Source organism: Mytilus edulis, chromosome 9 (assembly GCF_963676685.1).
Source record: "Mytilus edulis chromosome 9, xbMytEdul2.2, whole genome shotgun sequence".
NCBI classification, from domain to species: Eukaryota; Metazoa; Mollusca; class Bivalvia; order Mytilida; family Mytilidae; genus Mytilus; species Mytilus edulis.
The window spans coordinates 30938307-30963268 of NC_092352.1; the positions used below are offsets into that span (position 1 = coordinate 30938307).

The 24962-nt window shown below is 32.7% G+C and overlaps 1 protein-coding gene across 17 annotated transcripts; it reads right to left on the reverse strand.

Annotated features, from left to right (window-relative positions):
* Positions 1–631: 631 nt before the first annotated feature.
* LOC139488079 (uncharacterized) lies at positions 632–24332 on the reverse strand. 17 transcript variants are annotated; one of them, XM_071273427.1, is made up of 12 exons: positions 24105–24286; positions 18769–18917; positions 16352–16821; positions 15210–16315; positions 13840–13985; positions 12852–13070; positions 11413–11484; positions 8655–8857; positions 6242–6457; positions 5569–5694; positions 4652–4831; positions 632–2101 (listed from the first exon to the last, which is right to left on the reverse strand). In XM_071273427.1, exons 1-12 carry the CDS (start codon positions 24201–24203, stop codon positions 1962–1964), a joined length of 3126 nt encoding a protein of 1041 aa, XP_071129528.1. In that variant the 5' UTR covers positions 24204–24286; the 3' UTR covers positions 632–1961. The 17 variants fall into 17 exon arrangements, with proteins under 17 accessions (XP_071129528.1, XP_071129530.1, XP_071129527.1 ...); XM_071273429.1 differs by having other exon boundaries at positions 8784–8857; positions 15210–16821; positions 24105–24309; XM_071273426.1 differs by having other exon boundaries at positions 15210–16821; positions 24105–24309.
* Between the last annotated feature and the right edge of the window lie 630 nt (positions 24333–24962).

Below are 24962 nucleotides of genomic sequence, written 5' to 3' on the forward strand. Positions count from 1 at the left end.
CCTTATAGAAGTTCCAATTGTCGAGATACCGTGTAGGGAATAATTTGACAATAGTTTCAATTCAAGAAGTTCGTTAATTGTTTTTATTATGTTGATGTTTTGTCAATTTAGGAAATATGTTTTAATGACATATCTTTGGAATGATCTGTGTTTTTGTTTCACAACAAAACTAAACCGTACCAAGTGAGGAATGCAACAGTTGATTTTGGTTGAAAAAAGGCAACCGTCCGATTTTGTAAGTTTTACGAACTTCCCCTATTTACATTTAGTTTGGAGTTCAGTATTTTTGTTATACTTTTTTTAACATACTAAACAAGCAATACATCATAGCGTGAAAGGTTATCATCGAAACATACATTTGTACCAAGTCCTTGAGGTGAAACAAGATCATAATACTTTATCATTCCCTTTAAAAGTTTTTCCGTAACACTATTATAAGATATTTCTGTATTGAAACTGCTATTAAATGCAAGACTAAATCAAATTTGATTAGTATGAACCGATCTACAATTTTTCAAATAATATTTGAGATTTGGTTTGGTCTTTGCACTGTATGCTGTTCATGGGAATGGTCATGGTGCTACAAAAGATAACAAGTGCCCCCCGAAACGTAAAGTAATATAAAGACTGATACTGTCAAGCATTTTATTAATGAAAATACACAAACACAATAGTTCTACTGTTTGTAGGAAAGACTTGCATAACAAATCTAGGTTCTAAGATAGATAACCGTAAGTGTGATAGTATAACCATTTAAATCTTAGAAATACTGAAAATTACAAAATATTTGATTATTTTATTAGCTTCGAAAGTTATATTTCTACAACCTAAAATTGAATTACATTTGTTTTTCTGTGCGCCTATTGTATCAAATTCTTCACATAATTTTAGTAAAAAAACACATTTGAGTTAACTATATAAAATAAAACTACTTACATTTGAATCCCATTCCCTATCTAGGCAACTCCTCGATAACTGTACAGACAGTTACAATTCGTTTAGGTTTTATTTGAAGGGCGAATACTGAATTGAACTTATTCACACACCCATTGTTTTTAAATCATGAAAATTAACTCTATCAAAATTCATAAACTCCTACCTCAGTTAATAGTTCAAAAGAATTAGAATGGTTCGTTAAATCTTACAATGGAACACTTTCATCAAACGGTAATCAGCAGTAAGAACATTTACATAATATCATCATATACATGTTATATCTGGATCAATGTCAATAAATAAAATATCTAATTAAATAAATAAACATGACATTCACACCATTTCACTAAAAATAAATTCTTTAAAACTTATATATCACAAAATGTCACATGAAATAAAGCAAATGTATTGACAAATACAACAGATTTATACGAAAAGTTTATTCAACTCTGTAATGTCTGAAAACTGGAAAGCAATTATAAAAGAAACTGTGGTTCAGTTCAAGTGGTAGAGTAGACGTCTGTCTCATAGTTTGATTCCAAAACAAGTTTGTGGAATAATTTGTGTAAACCCTTCAGTATATCACTGAAACATACACTTCTAAGAGTTCTTTCATTTTCTTTAAATACAATTGCTCATACTCGATTGAATTCTCGTTGTGAATATAGACTGAAGGTTAATGACTAAGTTTAAACTATAATCAACATGCAATAGAGAATCATAATTAACAATAACTTTCGTTGTGTTTATGTTTATAACAATATTGCCGAAACACATTTAAAAAGAAAAAAAGTTCTTCAGGACAATGCACGTAGAACTATTCTTTACTATTACTAATGAATGAGCGCACTGAATATGACACATCAAATATAAAAAAAAATAACCGGTTAATATATACCGTTTTTTTATCTTAGTTCCGGATATATTTAACAAAACGTGTTTTTTATTCAGATGCCGGTATGTCTTTATTGCACTATTTAAAATCCGTTCTTTGTTTCATCAACAGTGATTATACAAATCTTTGTTTAAAAGTCTGTGCTTGGTGTATCTTCTTGTTGTTGTTGAGGCTTAACAGCCGTACTTCTGGTTATTATTTTCAGAGTTCTACCGCCTCCGGTGGGTGCTTTTTGTGGTGGAGTTGCCTCTCTTGACTGCCCCGCAGAACCTGCAATATAACCAACAGCCTGTCACATATTGTTCTCTAAGTTTTAATTTCAACACAGCTATCCATGGAATATATCACATTTATAATACATCGGTGGTTATTTTCAGAGTTTCTTACGTAATTTGGTTACTTTTAGCCTTTTCTTACGTAACCTTCTATCTTATCCCGATCTGAGAATACTTTAACGTTCGAATAAAAGCTATCAGTTATTACATAGTATGGTGCATAATATTCTTATGAATAACTCATTATGAAGGACTGATTCAATCAAACGATTATCTTATATTAAACAGATGGTTTAACGTTTGCAAAAGTATGTATTTTTGAGGATTCCGTCATGTTTTCTCGGTTGATTCAAAAATTAACCAAGAGCAACAAACATTTTTGATAAACGCTATAGTAGAGGTGTTTTACATCGTAAGAATAAAGCTTAAATGTTAACATAATATTGCAACAGATATATTCAAAGTCAGTTCAAACGAGTTACTATCTTGTTAGAGAAAACAAACATTTGTCAGTAAAAAAAACATCAAATGTATAAAACTAAGAAGATCGACAACTCTCATTGTTAATAAATATAGTTATCAAAGGTACCATGACTATAATTTAGTACGCCAGACGCGCGTTTCGTCTACATAAGAATCATCAGTGACGCTCATATCAAAATATTTATAAAACCAAACAAGTACAAAGTTGAAGAGAATTAAGGATCCAAAATTCAAAAAAAAATATGCCAAATACAGCTAAGGTAATACCAGACATGTCAACAACTTGTTAATGATTACTAGACCATAGTGATTTGTTCAAACATGGACCTCGTTTTAGTTTTTCATTTCTTCAGTAAGTAACTTATCCTCACCAAGGAAACATATATATTACTCAATATATTTCTATATTTACAATAAGACCATGTATTTGGAAAATATTGATAAATTTCTACATATGTTAGGTATACGCCAAACAGACTTACATTCACTTCATTTAAACTCTGATGGATAGTTGTCTCATTGACAATCATATCATGTATCCATGCTTTTATGTAAGGGCGCATTAAAGTTGTGTGCACATGTAGGAAGTAAAACGCCCTCTATCGTATCGTATGCAATTACACAATGTAGATAGGAAATAAAAAAGGTTAAACTAGGCCTATAGTTTAACATCCGTTTCGTCAATATAGAAATGATAATCAAGTTATGAATTAATTCAACAGAAACACCAACGCCTATAATAGAGGTCTGTGAAACAAATAACAATTACTTAAATACCATTTTCTGACAATTGTTCCATACTAGATATAAAGCACTGTTTCACACTAGAGATCATCGTAGTAGTAAACCACTCTATCGGATGTTTGTTTTTATGTCCCATTAACAAAGTATATCATATTCATGAAAGATTTCGATTTAACAAAGACTTGGTTTCAATTGATTTAGACATTAATAACATGAGACCATCAAACAACATAGTGTCCAATTACTTATGTTTTAAATCAAGACACCCTATGAATACTGTCTCGAGACGAACAATGGATGCACAATCAGTTTTTGATAATTTTACACATTCTTAATCATATACAAATTTAACCATAAATACCAATTCGAATGATGGAAAAATCAACACACAAACAATCATTCAAAAAGAATGTCTTCAACAACAATTCATCGTAATTTTACACAAAATGCACAAAAATTAATACTTAAATTTAATGCTCCCTTAATTTGATAAACAGTTGCAAAGGTTCATTGCAAAGGCTGTTAACATAAGTCTATAGTGCACCCGTATAACATGGGAAACGGCTGTGATATTATCTGTTTCAATTGTTATACTCAGAGCATGCATATAGAAGATATGAATGATCATGGGAGGATTGTGTCCCACTAAAAACTCAAAAGGTAGTTTTCCATTTCAGTAACTTTGTTTTTTTTTTCCATTGATATTTTCTTGGTATTTCTTTTACTGTTGATGTGTTTAATCAAAGATTTTAAATATGCATTTGAAGACTGAGTATTAATCATTTTGTTTTATTTGTTTGGTAACTGTCACTTTGACCTAAGCCCTTTATCTCCATTATTCATAGATATAAGAATATGTGGTATGAGTGACAATAAGACAACTCTTTATTCAAGTCACAATTTATAAAAGTAAACCATTTTAAGTCAAAGTACATGTATAGAAATCCTGGGTGGATTATACATTTAATTTATTGTGACTCATGCTGATAAGTCTACACTAACTCATAGATGACATTTTAAAGTCTTTGTTTGAACTGAAATATTCCCTTTCGAAATTGCATCAACCACATTGCTTTTGTTATTTTTAAAAAGTATTGCCGTTTTCTTAGACGTTTATCATATTCAAACAGTGTTTTAAAAGCTCATCACAATGCCAATGTAGATAAAAATGCTCTGGTCACCAGAACTCGCCGCGCGCCTTATTTTAAATATATTTTAGTAAACCATTTGTAGTTGTAAGCCATTAGTGAACACAAAACATCAGACAGGACATTTAGATAAATTAAGAGGTTTGATGAAAATGAAAGGAGTAGGTTACCATTCTGTTCTCCTGTATCACCAACAGACATCTGTAAATACTTAAATGACCGTGAAGGAATATGTCCACCCATATAACGCTTATTCGTCAACTCCTCTCCACTAAGTGTATCTGGAAGTCCATCATCTTCATCTGATGGTAGATCATCCTCGTCCCTTTGTTGTTTTATGGGTACAGCAGCTAGGAATAATGGGTTGCGGGTGATTATAAGTATTGCCATGGTAACATGCACAGTGTAATATGAAGATGACAACGTGTAAAAAGTAAGGGAACACAACAATAGTTACTCAACAAATAAAATGTTATGGCTTATTATTTATTCAATTCGTTATCATGTTGAATTAATTCCTTAGCCAAAATAAGAGAGGTAATGATTTAGTTGTTCTTTATTATTCAATACTTGATTTATTTCCGGTATCTTGTAATTTTATATTATTCTCACTGACAAATATCAGAGGCAAACTTCTTTAAAATAATTTTTAAATCTATCATATCAGTATTTGTTTATCCTAAACGAAGAAACATTTTTAAAATATCCTGTACGATTGATTAAAAAATGTCAACACAAAACATGTGTTCTTATAAAGATTCCGTCAATCTTCAGATTACATACAAAACTATTGACAAGAATTGTGTGGTTTTTTTTTTTAAAGAAAGCAACCAAGCGTTTTGGATAGAAGCTTTACGTGTGAATTAAATGAAGCTAAAGCTAAAACGGCAAACTAAGTTTTATAAATCTGAAAATGTCGTTTTGTTTAATTTTTTTCAATAGTAATCTCCTTAATAAAGGGCTATTTGTTTCTTACAGATTTTGTAATATAGTTTAGAAAAGAATAGTAACATAGATAAACTGTTACAACAACAAAACGGGAAATTAACAATAAGAAACCTGTTAGTGTAACTGAATATTAATATACCTGGTTGGTCATCATCTTGACATTTAGCTAATCGCTGGAGAACTCTAAATGATGGGGAAGGTATGTGTTTTCCCGTATATCGTATGGATCCCTGCTCATATTTACCAATAGTGTTTTCCTCTTCGTCTGTTTAAAAAAATTACATGAATATGATTTAAATGCTGATTTTGCTAAAGGTCGATTCCTTAAAAAGGATGCGGGATTCAAACGTCGCAAAATGCATTCAAAAGCGAAAGAACACTAGCCAATCATCTCAATAGCAACTGCATGTGAACGCTCATTACATGTAAGGAAAAATTGTAACTCGCATATTTATTTAGATACGGTACAAATTTGATTGATACATTATTTTATGGGTACAGCAGCTAGGGATAATTTCTTCCAATAACGTAAACGTAAACACGAAGGAGCCTTGAAGCATGCATGATGAATACATTTGATTTAAGTCTTGATTAAAAATGAAATTGTTTGATAATAAACTCATCTTATATACTAGAACCAAGATTGAAATTTTATAATTGCACCATACGCGCGTTTCGTCTACAAAAGACTCACCATTGACGCTCGAATAAAAAAAAATGTTAAAAGGCCAAATAATGTATACCCCTTATTCAATGATCTAATTACAGAGACGTGGTCTAAGAGGTTCGTTAAGCTTACGGGTTAAACCTACCATTATCAAGATATTTATCATGGGCGTCTTGTTGGTATTGCTGTTGACCATTAAGTTCAGTATCATTCTGGTTTTGGTTTGATATACGTGTCAACGTTCTGAACGCTTTAGACGGGATGTCAGTCTTCTTATTCAATCCAGAAAACGTCATTTCATCGTCTATAGAATTGTGTCGTAAAAGAGGATCTCGTGGTTGATGTTTTTGACGAGGAGCACCTGTTAAGGAGGAAGGATTTGTTTAAATCTTTCTTGTATTGATTGCGACTGAAAATTTAGTGAAATGCTTAGTAGCTGCTTTATTTAAGAGTGGACCAAGTTTACTTTCTATATTTTATTTGTTTAATGTCACCGCAAAAGAAAAAACACATGCTTAAAAACAACAAATACATATATGCATAGGAAATTAAAAATATAAAGTTATCTACAAATTAATATAAACGTACAAATATGAAATATTGAAATAAAAACTGAAAAGGAAGTATTGATACAACTACATGTAACATTATATATACGAATTGTAACAGGGATGGTTTATCGATTAAGGTTAATCATTCTTTATCAAATCGTCAATTCGGTAAAACACGTTAATGTAATAAAATTATGTCTGTAGCACTGTATAATTTAACTTTTGGTATCAATTTTTAATACTTATAGTAGTTACAACTAAAACAATAAAAAACAGCATTGTGCGTGTACACATAAATATATTTGTAAATAAAATTCCACAAAAACATCGCTTAAAAGAGAACAATATTTCCGTCATTACATTTATTTTATTGTTCAACAGTGAAATTACAATAAAAAAGAAACAAAGAGAAAAAACTATTATTAATAATATAATATATTTGGAGGATTAAATTTTGCTTTATTTGCATCCATAGAGAGAATTATAATTTCGAATGCATATACATTGCTTATAAGTAAAAAAGGTAAAAAGAAGTTTAGCGTAGGCAAGCAAGAAAAGCGCAATCAAAACAAAAGCTAAACTTGTACCAGCAGTGTAAGTATACAACTTATACTAGTATCCTTCCCCTTCCCCTACACATCCCGATCTGTATAAGCTTAACGAAAACATGTACTGCTAAAAAAATTGCTAAGAATACAAAGAATAATATTCACTGGAAAAATTAAACTGCTAAGAAATCAAAAATTCATATTCATTGGAAAAACAAAATTGCTGAGAAATCAAACACTCGTATTCACTGAAAAACAAAATTGCTGACAAAATCAAAATTTCTTATTCACTGGAAAAACTAAATTGCTAGGAAATCAAATAAACCTATTCACTTGAAAAATAAAATGGCAAAGACATCAAAAGTTCCTTTTCATTGGATAAACTCATTACGTAATTACTAAAGCCTGGCTTGGTACAGTCACATCTTATCATATCTATACTATTAAACGAAAAGACCTCATTTTTGGTGTCGCTTCTCCTCCTTTCACAATAAATTAATCATCATGCCTCTGTGTTCTATAGGTAACATGTATACTCGCATTTGTCATCCATTCTTATGATCATTAAGTTTGGGTTATTTTGGGATAAAAAACGAAAAAGAATGCGTCCGGATATTTTCCCGTCATTGGAAAAAACTTTAAGTCAGATTAGACTTCCGGTTTGTGTTTTTCTGTACTTATGAAATAAAGTATATGAATTTGCTTTCTGCTATCATTTTGAGTTCTAGCATGCATCATCCTTGCTTAACGTGTTTCAGTTTGGGTTATATTGGGAGGAAAACGAAAATGAATAATATCTGCTATTTACTATCAATTAGTTTACAGTAGCGGATCCAGAACTTTTCATAAGGGAGGGGGGCGTTACTCTCATGCTTCCCCATATAATCAACAATGCATGTTCATAGAGTACAGAAAAACAAGGTATAAAAATCTGTATTTGGAAAATAGGAGGAGGGCAAAACAATGTGCCCAGTCCCTAAGTACCTTTGAATTTTGATACCTCTCCTGAAATTCTCCAGTCAGTATATTTTTTTTACAGTTTACATACGCTCTATTTCCCGCGATTTCGCGGGTGTGTTCTAGTCAAAATTAAAAAAAAAAGTGAAGTTTTTCAATATTTTCAAGAAATATTTATAAATGCCCGTAAAAAAGAAAACAAGTCTAAGCAATTTATTCATTGAACGTGCAATAAATACTATTGTTTTTAAATAACTGTATGTGCATTGTTACAATGTTATTGCGGATATACACGTGCAGAAGCCATGCTTATTAGTGTTTAATACGTGGTCATGAAATATTGAAGATTTTGAAAATGGGAGTTTATATTCATATCTTGAACTCAAATCAGAGAAAATAATGCAGTTATAGCAGTGTAATGCTGTATTTATAGTACTTCAAGGGCTAAGCAAAAGGAATAAAGATCGAGTTCATACGAAAGGATAATAGATTGAAATATTACACTCCGGATTTATCTCTGTTTTATTCTCCTCCATTTCATTGTCATACAGACTTTGTAACAGAAGGAATGATAATCCCTGCTTCCTTGGAGCACATTCTCGGTCTGGAGTTAAGGGGGCGCTACTCTTACCTGAAGATTCACTCTCCTTTATCATTTTATACACCGCGGAGTTTTCTATATCGGCTGCTGGTTTATCTGGCATTCTGTGAAAACAAATTAGTAGGTGTTATAAATACCGTTTGATGATCTATCACTTGTATTGGCAACCACATCGGTTTAAAATTTACAGACGAAAGTGAAATACATTTGGTTATCTTGAATTATATTCTTGACTGAATTGCAAATTTGTCATTCAAAATCCTGTATGTATACATAAATTAACTGTGTATTTTTTTTTACATCTGTAAATCACAATTTTTTTTAAAGAAACTGCAAGGTAATACAAATGTGGAAGAAAAAGAAAAGAAAAAACAGAATTTCAATGAAATAAGTATTTTAATTTTTTATTGGATTATTCTCTGAAAATATCAGCTGATGTATTTCTGTCTTGAATTTGGACATTGGAATGTCAACCATTTTTTTTTAATTTTTATTGTTTGCAGTATATTATATGTTATTTATATAAACCGAAAATATAATAGTACAAGTGAGAATGGTTCTTTGTACTTGGTGTTCTCTAATATTCGAAGAAGGTAAAAAATGATGGCAGCATCCTTCTTAATTTTTTTCTTGCTGTATTGAGATCATTAGTCATCAACTGCAGCTTTATGAAACAATACATGCAATGGCTGGGTGTAGAGGGCTAAGTGGATAAAATAAAGGCGAACTAAAATATGGATTTTTATTTTATACCAAAGAAGATATGACACGAAAGTCCATAAATAGTACAACAAATGTAACGCTAACCTTATCAACTTTAGGTTTATAACCGTATCATACAAAATATAGTTTAAGGTGATTCCAAAATATTGTGCTTATATACTAGTATTCTTTTGACAGCATAACAAAGTTGCTTCGAAGACCATTTGTTTTTTAAATAATACAGTCGATCAACAAAAAATTAATGTTTTTGTCTATATCATGCAACAACAGGGCTTAAGAACAAGTATTTAAAAACTTTGGTATGGTTGTGAGAATTTATCGACGCATCATATGTTTTATTGGCTATTATATAGTTGTGTGATATTTTATGGAAAATGAAAGAAGATACTGAAAACTTCCTATAACTTGTCAGTTCCAAAAAGTAATTAAAACATCTCTAACGACTTTTTGATAGAAATTACGTTAATTGATCGAGTATATAAAAAAGTTATTCTACTCATTTTCTGTATATGCGTAATAATGTTTTGTGATTAACAAGGTATCACTCAGAGATGATGTTGGCAGAAATTACCATACAAAAATAATGAACAACCTCATACTTTTAATAATGTACAATTACTATCTATGTACAACATATATAACGACCATGCACACATAAAACTTTAACTGTAACGGATTTTTTTATATTGTCCTTTTCAGATACATGTACGATACTGGGTTTAGAGAGAAATTGCTTTCTGAAGCATACAAAAAAAAAACAGGTTACTGAGCAGGTAACAGTACAATGAATTCTCCCCCAAAGTCGGAAGCCTGTAATTCAGTTGTTGTAGTTAATTTCTGTCTGTAATGTTTGTTTTTCGTTTATTGCTTTGTCATTAATAAGGCTTTGTTTTTTGCTCATTGTTGAAGGACGTACAGTGACCTATAATTGCTTAAATCCTCTTCATTTTAAATCTATTGGATACACATTATTTTGACAATCATACCAGATATTCATATTTTATATTTTCATACGCTATAAGTAAACACTGGGGACTTACGCCACTCTGCAGTTATTCAACTCCCTCTAATATGACCGAAACATTTTTTCGATAAAATGTGAAATATACATTTGCAATGTTTATGTGTAATAGAGACCTCCGAAATTTATCCCTATGCTTGATATAATATTCTAAAAGATGCAACTTATATCAATAATTTCAAATCTACTGTAACCATGTAAATGTCCCTTTCGGTGAAGAGGAGAATAAAAATCGCCTAAAAGTACAACAGTATATTTTTTATGAATAAAGTTAAAATGTCTTACTGTTCGAACAAATGAAGGTTCCCTTCCAGCAAAGACTTTAAAAATATGCTACTTTTGTTATATGAGTGAATGAAACCACAAATATTGTAATTATGTGAAGGAAATTTCTACTATTACAACACTTCAACATGCACTTCAAGTAGGGTGACGTTTCATAAAGAAAAACAATTAATGCGATATAAGGCGTAGGAAGGGTACTAGTCTACCATCGGTTCAATACATATTTTGGCCAAATTTCGTTTTCCTTAAGATGCAGTTCACGAAAGCTTGAATGGAAACGGGTTTTATTCACGATAATATTCATTTCATTCGATTGCAACGTATTTTTGCATTGTCACAATTTGTACATGTACATTAATTATCTCAAATAAGTTCATAGTTGATTCCTACTATATACTAAAGAATAAAAACACACATGCTGCTTAAATATATTTTTGACAATTTTTGACATTTGATATTTGACATTCAACACAAATTACTAAATCTAAACAGATGTTTATTGTAAAGGGTTATTTCCCTTGTTTATAAAAAGAGCTGATTACTATTACAAAGATCCATGCTTTTTGTTTCTACTCTGTGCCTATTGATCGCATCATGCTGCGTTTAATTTTTTTGTATGCATGGTCTCACCGAATAGTCCTCATCGGTACAATGTAGTTAAATTGGGGATTACTTGATTCAGAATGTCTACGTGTACGCCGGCTGTAATAAGATTTCTCAACAGATGTAGAATAATCGTCATTTATACTATTACTGTTTACATGTTTGAAAACAATTAGTTAACATGATTAATCAAAATATAAACACACACGTTCTAAAATTAGTAGAACTTGAAACCACTCCAAAACTGCAGGCAACTTGTCAATGTTATAAACAGAAACAGTATACGGCTGCAAAATGTAAGTCAGATTCCACATTAATGAGTAAGACACAAATGTGATTTGCTAACAAATGTAAGCGTGAAGATAAATGATGATGGCATTAAATTGTTTAGAAATGGGTACAACATAAATATGCAGGTAATAAAAACATGAACTAAAACAAACTGAAGAAATGGCTTCATTTATTATGCGGATGGTCATTTCAATCATATAACTGATATTTATACCACAGACTTGCCATTGGAGGGTGCCATTTTAGTTCAGATTGTTGTCATGTTTATTACAAATTTCAAAAATAGTAGTTTCTGGCGAGATTATTTCATGTTTCCTCCGTAAAAGCATTCGGACAACTATATGTTTGGCAGTGTTGGCGATGTGACATCTAATTGTGGAAGAAACTCCCATATATAAACATATACAAATACCAAAACCCAATTCATAAGACGTTGTGGCAAATTGCGGCGAATCACACATTTAATTAATTCTTTAACATGACAATAGGGTACACCTTCTGTTACTGTGAGAATAAGTGACAAATTAATATCAGAGTTGGAATTTTGAAGTTATTTTGCAAATAGTGGAAATTGCGCTGATGTATGAGTGTTAATATTGGATAAAATTTCATCAAAAAGACCATCGTTGCCTGGAAAAAGCAACATCTTTTTAGGATTAAAACTGTATCAAATTTATTGAAACTTTATAGAAATGTGAGTTTCCATGATGTACATGACCAGTTATTGTTTGAAAGGTTCAAAATATCTACCATCATCTTGGAATCTGCTTTTTTGGTATAACTTTCGTTATTTAATAAAGTAAAAGGAAATACCAATCATATTAAAGTAAAAGGCGTTTACTTTGACCATGTTTTGTACAAACTATAAATCAATTGTTTGTGTTCACACAATTCTTAGTCTCTTTAGACTTTTGTTCATCTTTTTCGTTTCGTTAATTTTTTTTTCGTCAACTTATGGTTTCTGATTAACTTGTTTTTGTTTTCTTTCTGTTTTCAATGAATTTTTCAAATTTATTAACAGACTTCGAAAACAATGTAATGCAGTAGTTTACACTGAACGAACCAATATTATAGTTTTGGGCATTTTAAACCTTATCAATTTAAAGTTAAAAAAAATAAGAGGAAAAACAGCACTTCATAAGGAATTATTAAACAATGTTCTGTACTTTACTTACCCAGAAACCGCAGTAACAGAACCTTGACTCTGAGTCCTTAGTTGCTGTTCCGCATTATCCTTAGAGTACATATTTATCGGATTATTATATTGCACATGTTTATATGGGCCTTGCTGTGGTGGATTCTTAACTGGTTTTGGTTTACTATAGGCCACTTCCGCTTCATCATCTACAGTGGGACCTTTGTAGCCCTTTGGCATTACCTTCGGTGGTGGACGACTGTAATAAAAACAAATATTATATCACGTTCATGTTTTGTTTGTCGTTATTAATACTTATATATAAACTTACTGTGTATGCAAACCATAAACGGCTCTCCCTTGACACCATTTGTGAGTATGGTCTTGAGTCCGTCGGAAGGGACGATAAATTGCTGACCCGTGTTAAGAGAGAGCCATATCTCTTGCACGTTAAAGACACCCTTGTAGATTTCGAAAAAGAGCAGGCTAATGCCGCTACAAGGCAGCACTCACACCCGCAATGTGGAAAGGGATTAATATAAGTTGTAAAACTTGTTAGCCAATCCACTATAAATAAATCTGTTTAAATTAAATGTGCAATAAACGATTAAAGTTTAACCATTAATATAATCAAAAACCTTTTAGTTGTTCGCTGGTCATGTTGACCATCTCATTTTCTTATTATTGAGTTTCTCGGGTTTTTTAATGTGATATCCACATACCATTCACGAGCAAAAACAAAGAAAGCAAAATGACTCTCACACGATTCATTAGACCCGGAAGTGTTAAGTTTGAATTTGTGGCTCAGTTTAATAAAGCCCATCTTTAGAATTTCTGATGCTTTTTCAATTAACTTTGTTGCTGAACTTAGTTAGAGTTCCAAAATAGTATGCATAAAAGTGAATGATATGTGTCTCGATAAGGGATTATGAAAATACCAACTTTTTTAAAAATCACTTTAATTTAAAGACACAAAAATCGGTATGATTGATTTCGTATTTATGTGAAAATTATTGAATATAACTTACTTTCGTTTCTTAAATCCTTTCAAATCAATGCCACCCGTAAAATAGGCAAAAGGTTTAGGCTGACCACTGCCTTGTTGTTTCATCATGGTGTTAAGAACTGCATCTGGAATACTTTGTTGATCTCCAGATGGTTCCTCAGAAGGTGGCTTTTAAAACATACATTTTCGAGTTAGATCGTATTGAAATTGGTGTGAAACAAAACTAGGTTTAGTAATATTGTATAAACCCCAGAAAAAACGAAGCAAGAATTAAGTTTCGAATCTTTTTAACAGTTCTCTCTTTGTGTTCCATTTTTATAGAAGTAATGTAAGCTTAGACACAGCCTTACAATATAAAAACACAATTTTCTTGATTTCTTTCAAGAAGAAAGCATTTCTCATTTTCATAGAAATATGAAGCATTTATGAAAACTCATCCAGTATAGGTAATATTTGATCAGACTGAGTAGTGGTTACAAATCGTCAACCACATTAAAATTATGAAAATGTACTGTAAAATATTTAGAATAAAATGAGATGTGCTAAAGCAATACATTCACTGTTCCTTTTTTAGTGCGTTTTCGTGCATGGACTGATTTTGAGTCGTGGGATAAATACCCCATATCCTTTTCTTTCAATCAAGGAAAGGTATGCTTTTTTCAATTGTAAATGATAATGATTTGCAATTACGAATTCCATTGTGCATTTTGGGCCTGATGGTAATTTACTGTTCATATGAATTCGATCAACACGTTTATTTGGGAAGGGGGAAATTATTGAATGCATCAATTACTATACTGACAATATCTTGTGATACAAAATACATCATGTACATCTTTTTCTGCTAAAGTAAACAAGATTAGCTTGGACGAAGAGAACAGTTAATACAATATGAAAAACAGGTGTTTTCCCAATAATAATTACATGAATGCTTCTTCGTCTGAAAACATTAAAACTATCTATAGTTATCTACATTCCACTGTTTCTCGTCATTCACGCAAAGTGATTGCCATGTTCTGTAATTAATTATACGTACTGGCTGCCAATTCTTATAGATTTGTATGTATGCATGTCTTATGAGTTCTCTTTCAGAAAGTACTTAAGCAAAAAATAAAAACGCACACTTTGATGTGCCTATACTGCACTAACACATATATATCAAAAGCATTACACATCCGTCATTTTGCTATTCTAGTGTTCTGATTATTACGACATCTCGAGGTGTCAGTATTGTCATATAATGTAATATAATGTATTATCTATAAACGTAGGATAGAGGTATGCATGCATAATGAAAATACAAGACATTCTTAACACACAGAAATTGGTCGAAGACTGATGATAGAACAAAGACAATGTTACATGTATGAACAATTATTACTTTAATCTTACCTGTATTTTCCGTTTTGGTAGAGACCATGCTCCGGGTAATGGGAGTACTGGGAGAGGTGGTGGTGGTGGCGGTGGTGGTGCAAAGTCTGAGGGTGGTGGCAATGGTGGTGGTGGCGGCGGTGGTGGTGGTGCAGGTGCCGCCGATACCTGAGGCGACGAAGGTGTTTGAGGAAAGTCTTCCCTCATGGGGCTCATTGGACTGTACATTGTATTCATTTGATTCATCTGATTGTCAGAGACACTATCCTGGTATGTCGGACTAGGACGAAGATCTGATGATGTGCTTAATGGCGATCCGAAACCACGTGGTGGTTCCGATATGTCTGAAGCAACCCCACTATCAGTTTCTTGTTTCGGTTCATTCGATTGTTTAATAAACTCGTTATAATAATTAGGGAATTTTTCAAACGGTGATAATATATCCTCAATACTACTAATTCCAGTTGGAACACTACTCTTTTTAGGATTCAAAATTTTGTTTTGATTTCTGTTATTCTGATTCACTTCATTATCTTTCGTTAAATAACCTTCCGATGGAGTACCGGCGGAACATATTTTAGCTTCGTAAACAGGAGCTTTCGGAAATGAGCCTCCAGAAGTCTGTCTTTGATAATTCGGTCGCGACTCCTCCCGAACTGGAGGGGATGGTGGTGTTTGTTGTTGTTGTTGTTGAAGTCCACCAGGGAAAGCGTTAATCCTACTTACTTGTACAGCCTGTCGTCCATTGATTATCTGTGGATGTTGTTCGTACGATGGCTGACGTTGATATCCTGTAGATGTTTGCCTCTGAAGAGATGTATCATTAGACTGATAACTTCTTTGTTGATTATCGTCAGGTCGTTGATGTTCGTACCCATTGTAAGATCTAATGCCTGCGTCTTGACGTTGGTATGGCGACTGTGATTCATTGTAATTAGAATTTACATAATATCCATTATTACCTGGCTGAGAGTCATACGATGGAACGTTCTGATTTTGATACATATTTGATGATGTTTGTCTTGAGTAAGATGGGCCACTTGTATTACTTCCTCTTCTTTGCTGTGTTTCTCCATAAGTTGGTGGTGCTATGCCATATCCAGGGGGACCAGAACTGAAGTTTGGACCTGGTGATCGATTTTGATCAGAACTAAAGTTTGGACCTGGTGATCGGTTTTGATAAGGATCTTGTTGGTATGGATCGTACATGGCCTGTTGTTGTGGTTCAGGCCTGTAAGGCGATGTATTATACCCTGGACCGTAATTTTCACTTTCATTTCTCATTTGACTGTATGGTTGTTGCTGAAAACCAGCATTTGGGCGGTACGGTGTCGGTTTTGGCATAGTTTGTGTACTGTACTCTTCACGTCGTGGTTGTTGAGGTTCATATTGGTCCTGATAATTTCTGTATCCGCCTGCGTGTCTTGGTAATGATGCAAACTGCCTAGGACTGTCACGTTCGTCAGGGTACATTCTTTGTTGATAAGGATACCCTTGTTGGTACATAGGATAGTTATCTGAGACTGGTGACAAACTCCTGAATGAACTGGGACTTTCTGATTGTGTGCCGTACTGATTATACTGGGACATAGGTGTTGGACTTACTGGAGCACTAGCTGCAACTCTTGGACATCTAAAATGAATATCCATAATAAATTGTATGGAATTGATATTTTTAGTACCGCCACTAAATTTTAAACAATGTATATTCTTTATTTTTTTCGTTTTATCATAAGGAGTTGAATTTTGAATTACTTATCAACCTCGGAAAACACTGTTGTTTCATGTCAATAATAACATGAATTAAGTAATGTATTAAAAATAAAGTACTAAGCAAAATGGCATACAGCGAACAATATAGCCTAAGGGAACAAACAGTGCCTCAAAATAAGTGAGGGGATATTGACGTATGTTTAAAAAGTAAAGACAGACATAAATGTGGTTAAAACATAAAACACATAAAAATTATTTAAAGACAAGTTATTCATGGAATCATACAGTTCTATTCTGTGTGGGTCAAAGTGTACCGGAATATTAAGACACTGCCGACAGAGCGACTTTTGAAGGGAAATTTCAACTAAAAAACATACATAAACCATGTAAGGCGTATATTGAGAAATATATTACCACGGGTTTAACAAAAACATATATAAACCATGTAAGGCGTATATGGAGAAATATGTTACCACGGGTTTAACAAAAACCTATGTGAACCATGTAAGGGGTATATGGAGAAATATATTACCACGGGTTTAACAAAAACCTATGTAAACCATGTAAGGGGTATATGGAGAAGTATGTTACCACGGGTTTGGTTTTATAGCTATGATTGAGAACGAAACGTCATAAATCTTTAAATTTATTGGTATTTAACGCCACTTTCAACACTACTGCGCAATTTCGTTGCGGTCAGTTTTTATTGGCGAAGAAAGCTGGAGAGAACCATCGACTTTCTGTAGGAAAACTAAGAATCCTAGTCAATTAAGAGTGGAGACGAGTGCACCTTGACCGTGCGGGATTCGAACGTCAGTGTTGAATGGCTAGTGATATAGTAGTTCGACGACTACTTGGACCATTCAACCAACCAATGCCCCTGTTTGTATACGGTGTTGCCTCAAACTGGGATAGTAAATACATGTTGGTCAGCTGTATCTTCTCTTTAAGTTTTATATGCATGTGAACAAGGCCTTTCAACGTTTTTCAAAGTTCAAGCCTAACATATATATGACATATATATTATATATATATATATATTGATATGACAATATAATACTTTTCCTGGTTTGCGTATATCCTTTCAGATAAGGGCAAATGGAGGATAATTATACGTGAACATTTTTCTGTGCACTTATACGATAACAAAACATCAGGAAGCAACACAACGAACAATGAAAAAGAAAAATACAATAAAACAAGCGGAAAAAGAAAAACAAACACACTGTATATATAAAATAGAGTATGCAATCTGATTAGATTTGTCTGTTCGGGCCATCAACAAAACCTGCTTAACATCGTATTTTATCTAAACTTAAACCAATATGCCGTTCAATGAATCGCTGAAAGATCCCATAGCTCCTAAATGATTGAAAACTACCATTCAACGTATACATTGACAATAATATTTTGGTGTAAATTATATACACCCATTCAGGCTAACACCCCAAGGTGTATCTTATACAAACAAGCATGCTGACTTCCTACCAATAGGAAAGAACTTCTTGACAAACCAATTAACATTTCCAACCCTAAGTCACAATCTCCGGATATCCGTATAGGTTAAAATTAGATTTCGGGAGAAAAACACACTTTTACTTAAAAACTTTAATAATGAAAAATTAACATGATGAGGCATACTATTTATTTGCATAGTAGATGTGATCAATATACGTGTTTAATAACATTTTAACAGTTCTTTCCGGTTTATTTCTGTACATATTACGGATAAGTATATTCAGATATAACATACATTTATGATTATAATTTTGCATCTTGTACTTTCTTAATAAGACTTGTGAACCTTTTTTTTCGGTTTTTTTTTGTTTGTTCCATAGACCACAAGCATGCAAATGCAATAACTCACCTTTTGATGGTTAACTGTAAAAGATCTCCAGAATATCTGATTAAATCCTGTCCTTCGTTATGTGAAACGTTAGTTACGTTGTTATTACCGATCTTCAGAACAATATCTCCAGGAACGAGAACATTACCTGCAACACTTCCAGGTGTTACCTATAACAAGAAAAGCCAAAGTTTAACGGTGTGAAACACACTTTTTTGTCCCATTTTAAGTTGCCTCTCCTTTTGATAATCTATAAAATCGTAAATCTTTATCAGTCGAGTTGAATAGTAGGGTAACGGGTGATTTCAATATTAATTTCACAATTTTAGTGAATCAATTTGTTTTGTTTTCGGAACTTAGGTTGTTATAATCTTAATCGTTTTACAAGCACAATTGATTTTTACTAGATTTTGATAAAGGGTTCAGATACCCCACGATTACCAGGTAAATACCTGTTTTACATCATTTAAGTTTATGAATGAAATAGTTAAACAATTACGCCATTATAACACTGAGATTTATTGTTCAGTTAGGGAGAAAACCTCTGTCAATTGATACCTTTACTGGTTTCACCGTTTAATCATTGTGGGTCACTCAGTGTGATATTGGTCTATATACAAAGACAACACCTAACTCTTACAGAAATACGTAAACATGTTGGCAAGAGGAACAAGAATGATTTATAAAGTACAATCCATCATAAATATGCAAAGTCAGAATAGTATATATGACTCAAAAATAGTTGGGATACATACCCGACCTCGTTTTGTACCGTAGCACATATTCTTGTCACCTACGCAAGAAATAAGTTGCGTTAAATCAATACAGTAGTACAAATGACGCATTGTTGTTGTCTGTTGAAATTGACGGCTCTAATTCTACCAGTACATAAAGGTTCGTTCTACTAGTAAAAGATATATGCTACCAGTAAAGAAAGATCCTTCCATTGGTAAAACAAATATCACAGAGCGTCTCGCAATCTACTAGTAAATATCTATCAACTCTAATTGCAAAGTAAGGTCTTTTTTATACAGCTCTCATTCTACAAGTTATGAAAAGATCACCATACCGCTCTCATTCTACTTGTAAACAAATATCACAATTGTCTTTTTTCTGGTAAAGAAAAATCACCATACGGCTTTCATTTTACCAGCAAAAAAACAATGTACGACTCTCATTCTATTAGTTAAGAAATGGCCATGGACATCTCCAATTCTAATTGTACAGAAAAGTTACCTAACTGCTTACATTCTACCAGTAAAGATAGGTTGATGTACGGCTTTTATTCAACTGTTAAAGAAAAATTACCGCACGTCTCTCATTATACTTGCAAAAGAAATTCACCATACGGTTTTCAATCTACTATATAGCTTAACATGCAGACTTCTTATTCGTTCAGGTATTTCACATCCAATTTTTTATGGAAATATTTTTTATAAAGCACAAAAATGTCAGTATTCAACTCAGAAACTAACAAAACCTATAAATAGACTTATTAAGAAGGGATATAGTTACGATACTGTTGTCAGGTCATTAAAGATTGCATATTTTGGCGTTAATATTGATTCACTTATAGGGTCTTTGCATCGGAATAAACACATTTATTAAAAAACCAGTTGTTGGCATGACACGGGTTATGTTCTTCTCATATATGTTATGATGGTATGATACTAAACCCCTAACGGGAAGGATTGTTCCTGATATTCATATGATGAAATCATAATCTTTCAATCAGTTTAATTGAAGTCTGGAGCTGGCATGTCAGTTAACTGCTGGTAGTCTTTTGTTATTTATGTATTATTGTCATTTTGTTTATTTTCTTTGGTTACATCTTCTGACATCAGACTCGGTTTTCTCTTGAACTGAATTTTAAATGTCGTATTGTAATGCGTTTACTTTTCTACATTGGCTAGAGGTATAGGGGGGGGGGTTGAGATCTCATAAACATGTTTAACCCCGCCGCATTTTTGCGCCTGCCCCAAGTCAGGAGCCTCTGGCCTTTGATAGTCTTGTATTATTTTAATTTTAGTTTCTTGTGTACAATTTGGAAATTAGTATGGCGTTCATTATCACTGAACTAGTATATATTTGTTTAGTATATACTGGATCTACTGGTTAAAAAAGACCGCACGGCTCTCACTCTACTAGTAAAGAAAAATCAACGTACGACATTCATTTTACTTGCAAAGAAAGGTAACCGTACGGCTCTGGATCTACTTGTCAAAAAAAGGTCACCGAACGGCTCTTATTCTACTTGTTGAGAAAGGTCAGCGCACGGCTCTCATTCTACTTGTTGAGAAAGGTCACCGAACGGCTCTCAATTCTACCTGTTGAGAAAGGTCACCGCACGGCTCTCATTCATCTTGTTGAGAAAGGTCACCGCACGGCTCTCATTCTACTTCTTAAAAAAGGTCATAGCACGGCTCTCATTCTACTTGTTGGGAAATGTCACCGTACGGTTCTCATTCTACTTATTAAGAAAGGTCACCGTACGGCTCACATGCTACTTGTCAATAAAGTTACCGTATGGCTCTCATTCTACTTGTTGAGAAAGGTTACATTACGGCTCTCATTCTACTTCTTAAAAAAGGTCACCACACGGCTCTCATTCTACTTGTTGGGAAAGGTCACCGTACGGTTCTCATTCTACTTATTAAGAAAGGTCACCGTACGGCTCACATGCTACTTGTTAAGATAGGTCACCGCACGGCTCTCATCTTACTTGTAAAGAAATGTCACCATACAGCTCTCATTCTACTTGTACAGAAATGTCACCATACAGCTCTCATTTTACTTGTTAAGAAAGGTCACCGCACGGCTCTCATTCTACTTATCAATAAAGTTACCGTACGGCTCTCATTCTACTTGTTAAGAAAGGTTACATTACGGCTCTCATTCCACTTTTAAGATAGGTCACCGCCTGGCTCTCATCTTACTTGTAAAGAAATGTCACCATACAGCTCTCATTCTACTTGTTAAGAAAGGTCACCGTACGGCTCTCACTCTAGTAGTAAAGAAAGGTCACCGCACGGCTCTCATCTTACTTGTCAAGAAATGTCACCATACAGCTCTCATTCTACTTGTTAAGAAAGGTCACCGTACGGCTCTCATTCTAATTGTCAAGAAAGGTCATCGTACGGCTCTCACTCTAGTAGTAGAGAAAGGTCACCGCACGCCTCTCATTCTACTTGTAAAGAAATATCACCGTACAGCTCTCATTCTACTTGTTAAGAAAGGGTCATAGTACGGTTCTCATTCTACTTGGTAAGAAAGGTCACCGAACGGCTCTCATTCTTTTTGTAAATGTAACCTTTTAGCTCTCATTCTACGGTTTTGGTTCTACTTGTTAAGAACGGTCACTGTAAGGCTCTGGTTCTACTTGTTAAGAAAGGTCACCTTACGGCTCTCATTTTACTTTTTAAGAAAGGTCACTGTACGGCTCTCATTCTACTTGTTGAGAAATGACACCGCACGGCTCTGGTTTTGTTTTAAAGAAAAGTCTCCATACGGCTCTCATTCTACTAGTTAAAAAGTCTTTTTAATCGAACCCTTTCCTCACAGACCATGTTGATAACACATATCTAATTATTTCATTTTTGTATAAATTAAAAAACTTTACAATGAAATGTTTAAGAATGCGTTTGTAAAGTGTTCGGAATTTTTAAGAGGGATGTATCCACACTAATACACTTATACAATATTTATGAAACAAAAGATGATTAACTACAAAAACGTGTAAATATCTCGTTTAATAGTCATTGAACTAACTTCTCAAGATGTTTACGCCAAGTTCTAAACAACCTTACAAAATCATGTAAATCTTTTTGCATTGCCGAATCGTTTGGCACTTGTGAGTCAATCGTCTGCAATTTGCTGTTAACCTTCAGAAGGAGAAATATTTATAGTATAAATGCACGTTGCCGTGGAGTTTCTACAGATATTTATTTTGGATTGTTTATCGTAAATGTGCAGATTTTACAGATGATTATAAAACTTAAAGCATTATTTATGTACTAGTAATTCTAACTCATTATTATCAATTATCAACTTTAATTTTTTTTATTGTATTAATTTCAAAAATACGAGATAATCTAGCTATCTAAGCCTTATAGGATTTGTTTAGTATTCTATAAAAATGAGGAGATGTGGCAAAATTGCCAATGAGACAACTATCCACCAGAGTTAAAACTGAGATGCAGTGAACGATGTTATAGACCACCTAGTTTCTATTCTTTTCCGAAAAGTAAACTGCTACTTCATTCCGATTGAAACCGAAGAATTTGATGAACAGGTGCACGACATGCTATACACCGTACAGTAGTCTATGTAACTGATAGGTATAGATAAGATAAAATGAAGGTATCCGATAAATTTAGTTATATCATCAGTCATTAACAAAGCAATCAAGTTTCTCTCAAAATAGACAGACTCATCAACAAAGTACTCCTTCTTTTATTTGATAAGAGATGGGTTTTTTTATCGTTAATCTTTATCTTGATTAATAGTTAAATAAAGATAAACACCCTAAAAAATATCTGAGCATTTGGTTCAAATGAAAGGGTTTAACAAATTAAAATAAAAAAACATGTATTTTAGTTAAATTGAATTAATTATTACTTTTTTCTATATCAACTTTACTTTTCACTATTTCCCATTGTTTTAGGTTTTTAGTTCAATTAAATCTTCAAAACTTACCGAAAAATTTGATTTATTCAAATCCTATATTTTATCCTTGCACATTGCCGATCGATTTGATAAGTATGATCTTGAATCACTAAAGCACTTGTAATATTACTAAAGAAAAGTAACATCTGTTTCGAATTAATGGAGAATATTAATCTCTGTACTAGAAATTAGTGTGATTTGTGTATTTTTGTTTATCGTATTTATTGAAGGTACTAAGTTAATTAAGACCAGTCAGTCACTCGTTAACTTTGTTTGCTCTGAGGTGTCTGGAGATGATAAGAGGTACATTTTTGTATGTAATATGGTATAACACACAAATAAAAGGGGGGATAAATAACCTAGAGGTATAATATGACATCATAATACATAAAGTGATAATGTACATCAAATATAATTATTGTAAAATTGAATAATTGAATTTGTAAAAACAACATAGTGTTCTTGTCATTACGTATTGTAGTACAAGTTAAAAAGTATATGATAAGAATACATGTAGAATAACTGTTAGTCTCCGCCGGTCTCGCTTTTTAAGAACGAAAAAAAGTTAATTCAAAATGGAAGTATCAGGATGTTTAAAATAACGCTCTTATAGATTTCATTTGTTACAAATTAACCATAAAAACATCATATGAAAGTTTTTTCCAAAAGTAATAAAAGTTGTGTATTCCTACCTTTTGTACTGATAAAGGCTGAGCGAATTCACGTCCCCCTTGTAAACGAAATCCCCAGGGGACCTCGCCACTGGACCTCTGTAGCCAAATAGTTTCCATATTTAAAGCCCAGCCCTTCTACTGGGCAATATTCTGAAAGAGAAGGTGGCAAGAGGAATGTACGAAAATTTTGGAAGATGTAGCTACAGAGATAATTTTAGATAAGACGTTGCTATGGTAACAGCATACATCACAAACACCCCATCGTCTGCAAAACAGATACATCTTGTCTGTTCGAAGGATTTATCTGTTTGATATGTTATTCATTTTCTTACGGAAGCAGAAATAGAATTTTCTATTTCTACCATTTTTTTTTAATTTGAAACTTTCATAAAACCGATAAGACACGTTTATATTTTAGTCATGACTCATTTCTTATTTATGTAATAACTTGAATATTCACATTTCAAAACTTTTTTTTAGCTTTATCGGTAAGAACACAATTGATAGTGATATTTACTTGAAATAACAAATTATGGTTATGAATATAAACACACATTTTTTTGTCTCCATTTTAGTTAAAATGCTGAATTCATATTTCGACGAATAAAAGATTATAAATTTGACGGAAAAATTTAAGTAGTTTGCCTTTATTTGAGCTGTCATACGTCGGTCTTAAATAATTTTGTTTAAAATTTGGTTAGCTTACTATTTCATTATTTGGATATTTGTTCTATTGTTTTTGAAGTCAGGTTTTGTATATCCATTCCGGAGTAATGACTAGTAATTACGATTATTAATGTGCATCAATATTGACGATATATATTAAATAAAAAAACAGTGTAAATAAACAAAATGTATGGCACACCCACAGGGGAT